General features: G+C 35.8%; 1 protein-coding gene and 1 pseudogene across 6 annotated transcripts in view; both read left to right on the top strand.

Annotated features, from left to right (window-relative positions):
• Window positions 1-14,248, top strand: part of Wdr59 (WD repeat domain 59) — a 261,127-nt gene that overhangs the window by 202,648 nt on the left and 44,231 nt on the right. For all 6 annotated transcript variants that reach the window (XM_090397480.1, XM_090397478.1, XM_090397477.1 and 3 more), the window contains one exon: window positions 9,754-9,820. In XM_090397480.1, the coding sequence (XP_090253606.1) occupies window positions 9,754-9,820 (67 nt within the window). The remainder of the gene's footprint in view (window positions 1-9,753; window positions 9,821-14,248) is intronic.
• On the top strand, window positions 9,923-11,222 carry LOC150103166 (large subunit ribosomal RNA; annotated as a pseudogene).

Raw genomic sequence — 14,248 nt, 5'->3', positions numbered from 1 at the left:
TGAATTAACAGCTTTATCATTTACTCACAGTTCCAGCCTATTCAAATCATTCTGTATATCAGATACTATAAGTCCATAGTATCTCTGATTTCCTTGCCTATCCTTTCATCATTAGTGAATGGCTGAACAACGGTAGTCCAAGGACTGATACCCAGAGTACCTCACTAGTGTTAAATCTGGTTTTGTAGCAGATTTGTACCCCACAAATACCACTTTCTGATAACGGTTAGCCACCCACCCACCTATTCAAGTAGGTAGTATATATTATATTCCAATCCCATATCCTCCAGTTTAGTTTATTCAACAGCGTCTTTCATGTGACATCCTATCAGATGCTTTAGCAAAGTCCAAAAATATCATAATGTACTCATTCCCTTTATCCAACTCAGCTGTAATATAAAATATGAGCAGATTGCTGAGATGACCTCCCTTTAACCCCCCATTAGTAAGGTGGGGTGTCGCAGACCCCAAAGATTTTAAATTGACTATAACTGTGACACCCCACCTTACTAATGTCGGGTTAATAAACTCATGCTGTTCTTTGCAAAATGTTTGTCAACCCATTTCTGGATGCAAATTCTTAACTCATCTAAAATCTTTATCTACTCCAGAGATACCAATAGGGTGGAAGTAGTACTTATTTTTTTTCTCTCTCTCTTGTACCACACATTACATTTTTTTTTCATTCCTGCAAGATCTTTCCTGAGCTGCAATTCAAATTATGCAAATATGTTAATGGCCTGACCAATTTGGTTGAACATTTCTTTAGCATATGCTGATATTCCACCTGTTGCTGAATTCTTATGTGGGTTATGCAACAGTTCTAAAACCTCTTTCTCATACATTTCTATTTACACATGAGAAAGGAGAGTGAGCACTCATTGTTTGAAAAGTTGCATCTGTTTCATCTGTATTCAGTAAAATTATTCTTTCACATTTATTCTTTCTTGCACTTAAGGCACAACAGTAAAATTCTTTTGGACTGCCTTTAGCTTGCACAGCCAATTTCTTTTAATAATCCAACTTATCTCTCTACAATGGGTGTAGCTTTTCTAGCCTGTACTTTATATACAGAGTGATCAAAATTAAAGTATTCCTGTTTAAGACTTTTTAGAGCACCACCTGTTGATCCAAATGCTGTGAAACTTTGCAGGATACATTGTGTATCATGTGGAAGCAGTATCTGAGAAGGAAAAAAAAAAGTAGTTCCAAAATTCACCACCATGGAATGCTGTATGATGTACTGAATGTAGATGTAGTAATTTTTCTATGTGTGTGTGTAAGAAGGAGAAATGCGATACAAGCATAAATAACACTTTTTTTTTTTTTTTTACTTCCATTATGCATTCACGGGCTGTACTGTTAAATGTGCTGCTTTTCCTGGTTTGCCACAAACTGTATCCTTTTCACTGGGTTCAATGGCAGAATGCATCTGGTCAGGACTGATGTTGCACACATGCTACATTATACTGTCTTTCAGTGTTGGCAGGTTATCAGGATGTTCTCAATAAACGTTGTCTTTGAGAAATCTCCAGAGCCAGAAGTCACAGGAGGTCAGATCAGGTGAATGAGGTGGGCTATGCCCTGAGAAATGCACAGCTGATCACTCTGGTTTCCACTAAAACATAGAACCATAATAACTTAGGCCAACATGCTGCTATGCTATAATATAGTTTTACAAGTTTAACTGCCAGTCAGGATGTAAGTTCCACCATTCATTGTATTACATGTTGTTTAATTGAACATTATTGAAATTGTAATATTCCTATACCTGACTATCTACTTAACATCACAAAAGGAAAAAAAAAATACCAGAAACAACAGAAATTCCACTACTGAAATATCCTTGCATGCTATATAATCTAAACATTGGATATTGAAAAGATTATCATAATTGATTTCCAGGAAAATGAATCCACGTTACGTTGTTCTGAATTGCTAGCAATAAGAATCGCCCATTGTGCTATAAACACAAAAATACCCTATTTACTATTTCTCTTTATAGCAATTAAACAAAATAAATTACTCCCTGTTCTCTCAAACCACCCCAATTCCTGTATATCCTTGAACCAACCTTAACTCCTCTTAATGTTTTACAAAAAACCATGCATTGAGCTCAGTCAGTTTTCTTCTTGTTTCATCTGATGTTTTTAATGAAACGGCCAGCACCCTTTGTGTTTGTTGCTGGCTTGCCATGTACATAATAGGTTTTTATTCTCATTTTCTCAGTTCCTTCAAAATCCAAAGTTTGCAAAATGGATTTTTCGATTTTAACTTTTTCGTCATTGGTTTTTAATTCTTATTTATCTTCATGTATTTTCTACACTCATATGTTACTATCTTTTACCTGCCACTTTAAATTGCATGCTGTCTTGGCTCCAATCAAGTCCTTTGTTAAGTTTTTGCCACCTTAACTTCAAAGACTTTTACAGGTGCATTAATAAATATCCTTCATTTTAAACCCTATTGAATTTAACTTATAAGCCTAGTTGTTATAGTGGATCTGCTCCATCACCAAAAATAGCTTAGCTTTTTCTTTTCAACTGTAAATATTTAGAAGCATCATGATTTTTCAATAACTTAAAGTATACATACTTATTTCATCATTGGAACTAAATTACTTTCAAGACAAGCATTCATCTTGAATGCACTACTATCAAATATATGTGAATATAGATTGGGACGAAGAGATAGCAACTGGAAGTTTTTTTTTTTAAATGAATTTCTCAAGTTTTTGAGGGACAACTACTTTAGACAGTATATAACAGAGGGCATGCAAGGATTAGGGATCTTGAATTTAATCATTTCATCAGAGGATGTCATAAATGAGGTATCAAATCTCTCTCTCCAGTTGGTGAGAGTGACCATGAAGTGATTATCTGGGTGGTTGCCAGCTATGTGAGAACTTCTGTGAGGAAAGGATGTAAAGATGTATTTGGAACTACAAAGCTGGTGATTATGACAAACTCAGGAGACAGCTTGCAGCTAGCATGGAGTGGGGAGCCAGTTCAATGTTGTGAAATGTAAGGTATTAAAATTTGATAAATAAAGATGGGATGTAGAATTTACTCTTGGCAGGTTATATTGTTGGAGGTCAAGGAAATAAGAGAAGGATCTAAAATTTAGAGGACATGTTGCCAAAATTGTGAGGATAACACAACGAATTCACAATGATGCGGAACAATGAGTTGCAGAAGTAAGGAGATTCTAGTTCCATTGTATGTGGCCTTGATTAGGCCACATATAGCCTACTGTGCCCAGATTAGTCATCTGGTTTTCAAAAGGATGAAGAAATATTGGAAAGGGTCTGGAGGTGATTGACTAAGGTAGTTTCTGGTCTTGAGAATGTTGAGTATGAAGAAATGTTGAGAAGATGCAATTTTTAGAGTCTGATGAATAGGCAGAAGAGGAGTGATATGATAGAGATATAAGTTAGAAAGAGTTTGTTATAGGAATAACAAAGAGTATTTTTCATAAAATACTGAGAGATGGGGGAGAACAAGGAATCATCCCTGGGTGTGAGCAAGGGAGTGAGAAGCAGGCTTTCTGCATGAAGAATTGCAAATAATTAGAATGCATTGCCTGAGAGTGTGTCGGCAGAGAATTCAAATGTATTTAAGACACAGTATGATGAGCTGTGTGTGTGACAAAGAGACCTCTTGCTATGAGTCTTTGACTCCATGGAGGTCTTGGGATGATGATAATAATAAATATATCATGTCGTGTCTGCCATTACTGAACGGCAGTTGTGATATTAGAAAAACAGCTGATTGATATGTGAAGAAGAATAAACATTAAGGGAAGTTAAAAAGGAACAGAAAGTTGCAATGAGAAGGATGAGTTGTAAAAGATTGTTAAGTAGAAAAATTAAATACCAGGAAAGAACATCTATTTTTTAATATTTTTTATTTATTTATTTAAAAAATTTTTTTTTGTGATTGAAGATTGTAATAAAAACATAGGAATGTTCCAAAATAGTTGCGTTCTTGTTCATCACTAGATAGTTTAAGCTTGTAAAATAAATTTCCCTTGCATATTAGGCTGAATGGCCTGTCACAGCCAAGTAACTTGCTTCTTCAAAACTAAATTAATGCCCTGGTAGTGTAGTTAATCCTATCTGCATAGTGCCAATATTATTGGCTATCAGTTGCATTTATTCTCCTGTTTTTGAGATTATGAGAATTATGAAGAGAATTATATGAATTATGAGAGAAAGCTAGCTAATGAGGCCAGAAGAAACCCTAAGGAACTCTTTTGCTATGTGGCAAGTAAAAGGAGGAATAACTATGGAAGGATGACTTAAAATAGTGCTGATGGTAGGGAGGTAACAGAACCAAACCAAATAGTTGAATTACAGAGTGAGCATTTTGCACGAGTGTACCACCTAGGTGGTGACATTGGCTGACTGATAGGCGAATGGAGGTTGAAGAAATGGAAGTATATTGCAGAATCAATACAAACACAGCCATGGGATCAGATGGCATATTGGCCTGTGTATTACGAGAATGTGCAAGGGAATCATGAGTTCCTCTGACCAAGCTGTTTAATTTAGGCCTCAGTAGTGGGAAGGTGCCATTGGAGTGGAGAGAGGGCAAAATAGTCCCATTGCATAAAGGAGGCTCCAAGACAGAAATAATTGGCCTATAATTTCACAAATTATAGGCCAATCAGTATCGCAGGAGTGTTTGTTAAAGTATTGGAAAAATTAGTGAAAGACAGAATTCAGGACTTTGTGGATGGGAATACGATCCTCATTAAGGGACAACATAGTTTTGTGAAGGGTCTTGCCTTAATAATTTATTTTTATTATAATTATAATCAAGGAGTTGGATAAGGGAAATGGCTACTCAATGCTATTGCTAGATTTTGAAAAGCATTTGACAAGATTCCACGTAGAACTCTATTGCATAAATTGGAGCAAAGCGGGATGAATATGAATCTGGTGATTTGGATTAGAGAGTGGCTGATGGAGAATCATAGAGTGGTTTATGGAGAAGTTGATTCAGGAGAAGGCAAGTGACCAGTGGTGTACCACAGGGCTCAATGCTTGGTCCTCTGTTGTTTAACTTGTATGTCAATGATATAGGAAATGATTTGACAGGAAATATTCAGTTGTTTGCTGATGATACTAGAATGGGAAGAACAATGGTAAATGAAGTGAAGCACAGATCCTGCAGGAAGACTAATAGCAGTGCTTTTTTTCTGGTGTAATACACCGGAACAGCATTCCGGCACCTATTTTTTTACAGTTTTTTCAATTTTTTAAAAGTAATTTTTAAAGCTCACTTCGAAAAAAAATGTTCGATCACAGAGAATCTGCTGCACACAAAGCAGCGTTAAAAATTGTTTCCAAAGCTGAAAAAAAGACCCTTGAAAAAGTTTTTTTTTAAATCATTATCTCTTGAAAAAGAAATAACCGCAAAAATTTTTCGAACTGCATATAAAGTAGCAATGGAAAACCAATCATTACATGATTTTGAAAGTAAAATTGATCTGCAAGAACTGAACAGAATTGAAATGGGTCGTATTCTTCATTCAACAAATGCATGTATTAATATTGTGAAACATGTAAGTGAAGAAATGAGAAAAAATGTGTTTAAAGAAATCGTTCAATCCAAAAATATAATTTCATTGATATTTGATGAATCAACAATAAGCAATAAAACCACTCTCATAGTGTATATTCGATGCTGTATTGGAGGTGTTGGAATTAATTCACCGATAAATTTATTTTTGGATTTGATCAAACTTGAAAACGTAACTTCAAAAAGTGTATTTTGATTCCTTACTCCAATGTCTCAACTATTATGGGATGACAGAAGATTATTTAAAAAAATATTTAGTTTCTCTAGCATGCGATGGTGCTTATGTAATGTTAGGGTGTAAAAGTGGAGTGAAAAAATTGCTGTCAGAAAAATTTCCTTCTATTATAGTTTGGCATTGTGCTAATGACAGACTAGAATTATCAGTAAGTGATGCTGTAAAGGAAATTTCAGGAATCAATAGATTCAAATCATTTATTGATAAACTTTGTCCTATACCATGCTTTGCCAAAAAACAGTAGAGAGTTGCATTTATGTACAGAATCACTAGAGGTTGAGCTGCTGAAAATTTGAAGAATTTTAAGTACTTGATGGGTGTCATCTAGTTTCCGTTCAGTTTTGGCTGTGTGGAATAATTTTGAATCTCTAGTGCATCATTTTGAAGATGCGATGCATGATCCTGGGAGAGATAAAAATGATAAATGTACTTATGATGGCTTAAGAAGAAAAATAACATCTACAGACTTTTTATTGGATCTAGGATTGATGTGTGATGCTCTCCAAGAATTGTCTGAATTAAGTTTGGAACTTTACAAGGCAAATCAAAAAAATAAATGCACTTGTACAAGTTTTTGAAGAAAGAAGACAGAATTTTGGACCCTATTGTAGATGTGCTGCATCTGCTGTATGCAATCGCACCTTTCGTGGAGTTTTACTTCATGAAAAAGCTCCAAAAAATAATCCTCCTATTGACCCAAAAACATTTTATACCAAATTGAAAGAGTCAATTGAAAAAAGGTTGCTTGATAGCGAAGATGTTGAGCTAGCACTTTGGGCTCGTGTGCTTGATCAAAAACATTGACCTGAAGATATTGATGCTCAGCTAACATTCAGAGAGGTGGTAATTAAAAATTTGTCAATCAGACTGCAACTAAATGAAAGAGAAATGATTCGTGGATTCTGTGAATACATTCTCGAAGACATACCCAGAAAAACTGTTGCATTTGGTACATGCTCTGAATACTATTCCCATTTCATCAAGTGAACGTGGACACGGATTTTCGTAAATGAATTTAATTATCACCCCAACAAGAGCTTCGTTGAAGACTAAAACAGTTTCGGCACTTTTATTCATCAAACTCGTTGGACCACCTTTAAGACTTTTCGATCTTTCAAAGTATGTTGATCTGTGGTTACTTAGAGGATGACATTCGGCCTTAGATATTAAGAGCAAAGAAAGGAGTCGAGATTATTTGTTCGATGAGAATTGGACAAAACTTTGGAAAACACTATGAACTTCTTATGTTTTTACAAATTTACTTTTACTTTTATATTTGGTCTTTGGTTGTATATTTTAATTTGTTTAATTTTACATTTGATCATGTCTAAAATAAAAAATACTGAAGATAAATTATATGTAATTCATTTATGTGACTCCTTGACAGCAACAGCTGCTTTATATTTCATTTAAATTAAGATTTGAATATCATTTTCTTTAATAAAAAGTTTAACAAGATGTGAGTTCCACTACCTTTTTTTTCTAGAAAAAAAGCATTGACTAGCAGTATGGTAAAAGGTGAATAGCTGCCAGTTTAATGTGGTCAAGTATAAGGTGATGCACTTAATGAAAAGATTAGAAGCTGTGTGTTATATTGATGGCACTGAATTGCAGGGAACTGAGGAGGTCAGGGATTTGGTGGGTGATTATGGACAGGGAATTAAAGTTTAGAGGGCATATTGCAAAGGTGACCAAAACTGCACATCAGATTGTGTGGTTGTTTAAGAACACACTAAGATCCTTTTTATGTGGCAAGAAGGGAGAGAATAATGGCTCACCACTGGAAGTTGTGTAAGTGTAGTTAGCAAGGGTGTTAGGATTTTTGCTTGGAGAGTTGTGAATGGGTGGATTGGGTTGCCAGAGGTGGTTGTGGGTGCTTCATCAGTGAATGAGTTTAAGAAGTATGATAGGTATTGTGTGAATGATGGCTAGTGTATGAATAAATGGATCTCCCATGATGAGTCTCCCGACTCCATGGAGATATCTGTATAATAATAACAATATTAAAAACTATTACAAAAAAACAAAAACTTGGTTATATTATATTTTCATTATTTGGTCAGGAACAATGAATGACTCAATTCATGTCAAAGACTATCTGAACACCTTGCATTCCAATATAAAATTCACTCTTGAACTGGAAGATCACAAAAAATGACTGTTACTTGATATCCTTGTCGAAATAAATGAAGAAGAAAAGATTATCCTTTTCAGTATACAGAATACCTATCACAACTGGAAGATTTTTACATGTTGCTTCATACCATCACCCATTACAAAAGATAGGCATGATTAAAACATTAAGAGATACAGTATACAAGATGTCCAGTATGTCAATTAATAGGAATCAAGAACTACACTACCTGAAGCATAACCTTGCACTCACTGGTTATGAACCCAAGACAACTACCAAAATTTTTAATATACCTCCTATAACTCCTGTACTTAAATAAGATCTTAAGAATGTAATCATGCTACCTTAGCAAGAATATTACAAAGTGGCTTTTTATCACTGCAATTTCCAGATTCTTACATCCACCAAAACCTCCATCTGTCTTCCTATGAAAAAACCAGGCATTTATGAGATTCATTTCTCTTGTGGCATTTGTTGTGTAGGCCAAACAGGAAGTTCCGGGGCGATCTGCATGTCTGAACACATGAGACAAAAAAAGATGGCGGCTTAAATCAGGTTTGGCATCCCATACAACTATCACAGGTCATCAAGTGGTTTGGCAACAAACAAAAATGCCCTATATTGATCATAATTGTTTTACAAAAAAGTTTAAGCCTCTGAAATGTTGTGAATCCCCACATAATGTAACAAAAAACCAAGGCTTAATCCTACACCAAGTTTTGTCTGCTTTCATTAAAAATCTAACTGCTGTATACCTAGGATATGATGCATGCGATGCTACAGAACGTGACAGCAGCAACTGGCATTGTTCCAACATGTATGCATCAATTAATTTAACTTTTTTATTCTGGTCATATGTATGATTGGTGAAGTTCTGAAAACATTCAATATGTGTAATTAAATGTTTCTAGTCTCTTTTCTGTACAACGTTTGCTAATACTCCTGACAGTGTAAGTCATCAGACTTGCAAAACTTGTATTGTTATATTTTATTAAACTCGTTATTTATCTTAAAACATGTGGTCTCAATACTGGAAACTATTTACAGAATTGCTAAACTGCAGAAACAACGTCTATTCATATATATACTTTTAACATGTAAACATAAACAGTAATAATATGCTATTTACAAATATTTCAGATTAAAACTTGCAAGCCATCCTCAGTACAGGAAGAGTTGAACAAGGTTTAAAATGCTAACAATTATTTCAAACGATGTTAATGTCACATGAACACATGATGTAACTAAATCGAGATAAGAATATGGCACTTTTTTTTTTTTTTTCCCCAAGTTTCTTATTTGTATCTTTGGTGTAGTTGTATGCATTCATGTGGTGTTAATATCTTTTGAAAGAATCCATTGTTAGCTTTTTACCTTGGTTAAACTTCCTACACTAAGGATGGCTTGTAAGCTTCAAGCTGAAATATTTGTAAATATATATTGTTTCTTGTGTTTACATGTTAAAAATACATTCATTATGAGAAGTGCCTCTGAAAACTTCTTTATTAAAGAACATATTTTAGTTCATTTTAATATGATTGCTTGCTGTGCATGTCTTATGACTGGGGTATGTTAATATTTTGGCAGCACCAATTGTATTTAAATTACCATTTGTAGCAATTAGTCTATTTTGAGGAAGGAGAAAGAGAAACAGAATAATCTTTTTGTATGTCATATGAAAGTATAAAGAGTTTAGTTTTTTGAAATATTGATGTTTAGCATCTAAAAAAAAAGTTTTTCAAATAAAAGTTTACACTTAATTTAATAATTTACAGACTGTTGTAATGTTTTTAATTTAGCCTGGAGGTTCTCCATATCATACAGTTGTCCCTACTGACAATACATTATGGGAGGGCTGGAACACAGGTATGCAATATTTATTTGTTGTATATTCGATATATAGTCGGTTGCCCATGTATGTTTTCAGATTAATCAGCATTGCATTTGTTTTAATTAAGTTAGCTTGTGATTAAAAGGACCATGCACAAGTCATTGGGTCTCGAATAAGCCCAGAGGAACAAACAAGTGAAGGTTGATGTTCGCATTGGCTTCGTTGGGATCTTGTGTCACAAACATAGCACTCGAGCACCAATGGCCCATCCTGCCGACCTTGTTGGTGGGGTGGAGTGAGAGTGTACATGTTGGGGCCCGAAAGATGGTGAACTGTCTGAGCAGGATGAAGCTAGAGAAAACTCTGGTGGAGGTCTGCAGCAGTTCTGATGTGCAAATTGATAGTCAGACCCGTATAGGGGCGAAAGACTAATCAAACCATATAGTAGCTGGTTCCCTCCGAAGTTTCCCTCAGGATAGATAACCATAATCATTCCCTTCAGTGGAATCATTCATTCGGTAAAGCAAATGATTAGAGGCCTTGGGGCTGAAATGACTTCAGCCTATTTTCAAACTTTAAATGGGTGAGAAGTCCAGCTTGCTTAATTCGAAGCTCAGAGACGAAAGGATGAGAGTGCCCAGTGGACCACTTTTGGTAAACAGAACTGGCACTGTGGGATGAACCCAATGCCTGGTTATGGTCCCTGACCTAAGACATGCTCATGAGATCCATGAAAGGTATGGGTTGCTATGGAAGTTGGAATCCACCAAGGAATGTGTAACAACTTGCCTGCCAAAGCAACTAGCCCTGAAAATGAATGGCACTCCAGTGTTGAGCCCATACCCAGCTGCTGCCACAGATAAGCTTGATTCTTATCTGACACTTAGTAGGAGGGTTACAGTGGAATGCATGGAAGGTGCCAGGCAAGATCTGCACCAAGGCTGCTCCCACTTGGAGCCGCATTAGTGCAGATCTTGATGGTAGTAGTAAATACTCAAGTGAGGACTGAGGTGGAGAAGGGTTCCATTTGAGCAGCAGTTGAACATGAGTCAGTCAGTCCTAATGATAGGAGAAATCTGTTCTGAAGTGGAATGTTGTGAGAAAAATAAGTTGGTCCAGCCAGTAGATCAAAATGGAATTGGGTTAATATTCCTGAATCCATACACAGAATTGGCCCCTCTGGGTCCAAGTGCAGTAATGCAACCAAACTCGGAGAAGTCGACAGGTGTCCCCCAGGGAGAGTTGTCTTTTCGTTGTAAGGGTTTGGCTCCTTGGAATCAGTTCGTCCAGAGATAGGGATGCTATTCCTGTAAAGCACTGCACTTCCTGTGGTGTTGAGCACTCCTGTTAGCCATTGAAAATCTGAAGAAGAGAGTGATTTTTGTACTGGACATACCCATATCTTCAGCAGGTCTCCAAGGTGAACAGCTTCTAGTCAATAGAGTAATGTAGGTAAGGGAAGTCAGCAAGATGGATCTGTAACCTCAAGATAAGGATTGGCTTTGAGGACTGGACCAGTCAGGCCGGGGTCTGAAGCAGGTACGGCACTATACCGGGACTGGACAAAGCTGTCCAGTGATGGAACGTTTGAGTTCAGACCAGTGTCAGGGCCTTCTCGTGGAATGACACAGTTTTCTGGATGGCCCATCTGGTGCGATCATTTCGGCCAGCAACTAATAGCCGACTCAGAACTGGCACGGACCAGGGGAACCTGACTGTCTAATTAAAACAAATCGATTTGGTGGGCATTGAGAAGTGTTGCTACTAACGTGCTTTGTGGCCAGTGCTCTGAATGTTTAAGTGAAAGAATATTAATCAAGGTTGCCAGGTATATTATGGGAGTAAACATGACTGTCATTAAGGTGGCTATCCAGTGTTTATAAGGATGCCTTATAGACATTGGATAGAGCTCTGGTTCTGCTGTTCTTATATACGTTAGCCAATTTATCTTTATAAATGTCTCTCACTCAAAAGAAATTAATTAAAGGTGGTCTGATTATGATTTCTAAGGAGTGTGACATAGCACATTTCTTTGAAGAATCTTTAAAATACATCAGTAGATTTTCTCTACCTCTCATTTGAATTATGTGCCACCTCCAAGGACTCATCACAGGAGAACATTCGACTCTCACTATATCCCCCCCCCCCCCACAACTACACACAACTACCACTAATGCCATCTACTGCCCATCACCATCAACAACAGTATTTTTTATGTGTAAATTACTTTGTATTCTGATGGCCAGTTTGCCTGTATGTGGAATGAACAACCCAAGTTTCCAGGAGAAAAAAATCCACTATCCCTATATGAAAACAGCTAACTCACCTTCAACTGAAAAACACCATATAAAGATTTCTCTCATCACAGTGAAAATCGAAATCAGGCGTTTTCCAATCGAAGGGCGCAATGTACCATCATTCTTCCAATTGCGCTATGAAGGTGCTGTTATCTGGTATCCATACATATGAGTCTCATAGCTCAGTTGGTATAGAAGACCTTTGGTTAGAAAGACTGGTTCGAATCCTGTCTGCAACATGAGGAACCTTTATTAAGTCTTTTCAATGAAATGGTGAATTAGCCAGTCTCATAGAGGATTTTTCCTCCTTGTTTTCCCTCCATGGAAACTCAGGTTTTTCATCCCTCAGAACAGGCCAGTGGGTCCCCATGAACACAGAGATCTACAGCCAAAAACTACTTGCTCTTATGGAATGCAGTAGGGGAGTGACATGCAGCCTGCATGTCATTAATTTGTCATGACTGATACTTGTCCTAAGGGATGGATGGGTTGAAGATCCATAAAGATAAATCAATGTATAAAAATTTGTACACCACTCAAAGTGTTATTATTTCTGTAATAATAACTTGCCATTAAAACTTTATTTTAAGAGTTTTTAGCCACTTAAAAAAAAGGAGAGTGTAAATTATCTCCACTCTTATTCATCATTTATATGGATTGCATTATGAACGAAAGTGCTATTAAACCTGATAATAGAACTGGGGATATCAAACTTTGCTCTTTGTTTTATGCAGATGTTGTACTCCAAAATACATCACAAGTCTTCAGGATTTTCTGACTAAATTGTCTAACAGCTATACCAAATTTGACATGAAAATCAGCAATAAAAAGACGAAAATTATGAATATAAGCAGAAACATAGAAAACTTCAGGTGAAAACTTCAGATTTTCCATTGCATTCTCAATGGAAAATCTAAAACGAGTAAAATATTTCAGCTATTTTCTGCAGGTTTTTAGTGAAGATGGGAAATTAAATTTGGAAATAGGGAACAGAATAAGTGAAACTGATATGATGGAAGAGCCAGTTTAATAAATTTATATGGAATAAGAGAAATTTAGTCAAAACATTAAAATAGCAGTATACAAGACAATGTTCAAACCAATCTTAAGAGTTTTGAGAAAAATTAGGGGCTGAACAGATGGCTTCACTGTCAGAATCATGTTAAAAATGAAGATATTAGGAATGAACTTCTCATTGAGCACTGAAGAATACATGAGCAGGGCTAATATAAGGTGGCATGGTTACTTAAATAGAATTGGAGAGGAAAGGTTAGCAAAACAGCTGTTTGATGCTAAGATGACAGAAACAAGACCCAGAGAAAGACCAAGATCTAGGTGGATTGATTCAATCAGAAGTTCCTTAAAAGACAACAATGTTAGATATGAAAATATTGGAGGCCGACAAGTAACAGACTAATTTTTGAGGAAAATTGTTGATAGAAGATTAGTAATAATGTTAACTTAATCATGTATTATTGTCATGTTAGTATCTTTGTACACCCATTTGAGGGTGCATATCAGGAAATTCATGATGAAAATAAAAGATTGTTTATTTTTATGGCTGCTATTCTTTCTGGTTTTATACATAAATTAGTTTGAACACAGTACATATATGGAGAATAGTATTCAGCTGATAAGAAAGATTATTTCATTAAAAAGTTTAAATTTTTTATTTTTGTAAAGGGTAATACTCCTGTAATGGTGTGATTATTAAGTTTACCCTATGGATGTTATTAACAATCCAACAACTCTCGTTCATGTGTTATCTACCATTATAAGTAAGAATGCAAGTGGTATGATTTTCATGACTTCTATGTCTCATATTTTTGGTTGGATTATTGCTTTTAATCATATGATCCAAATTTGTACTGAATGTATTACTAAATTCACCATTCCACTTTAAATTCTTGTCCCTCACCTAAACCTTATCTAGCCTTTATCCTTCTCTTGTACAACCCTGGAACACTTCTTGAAGAACTGGGCATATTGTATATGATTTTTATTGAAATCTTCATCTTCGTTTTCTGGTTTATAGCAAAGCCTGAAATAACTGCAAGCAAACTATCAATAGATCTAAAACTAAAAGCAGAAACTTGCAGTAGAATCTTGTCCTAATAGCATGTCTTCTGTATTTTGCCAAAGCCATTGGCTGTAATTTTTATCCAT

Source organism: Typopeltis vanoorti, chromosome 9, assembly GCF_054136105.1.
Source record: "Typopeltis vanoorti isolate ZY-2024b chromosome 9, IOZ_Tvanoo_1.0, whole genome shotgun sequence".
Lineage (NCBI taxonomy): Eukaryota > Metazoa > Arthropoda > Arachnida > Uropygi > Thelyphonidae > Typopeltis > Typopeltis vanoorti.
This window is presented reverse-complemented; position numbering and strand designations above follow the sequence as displayed.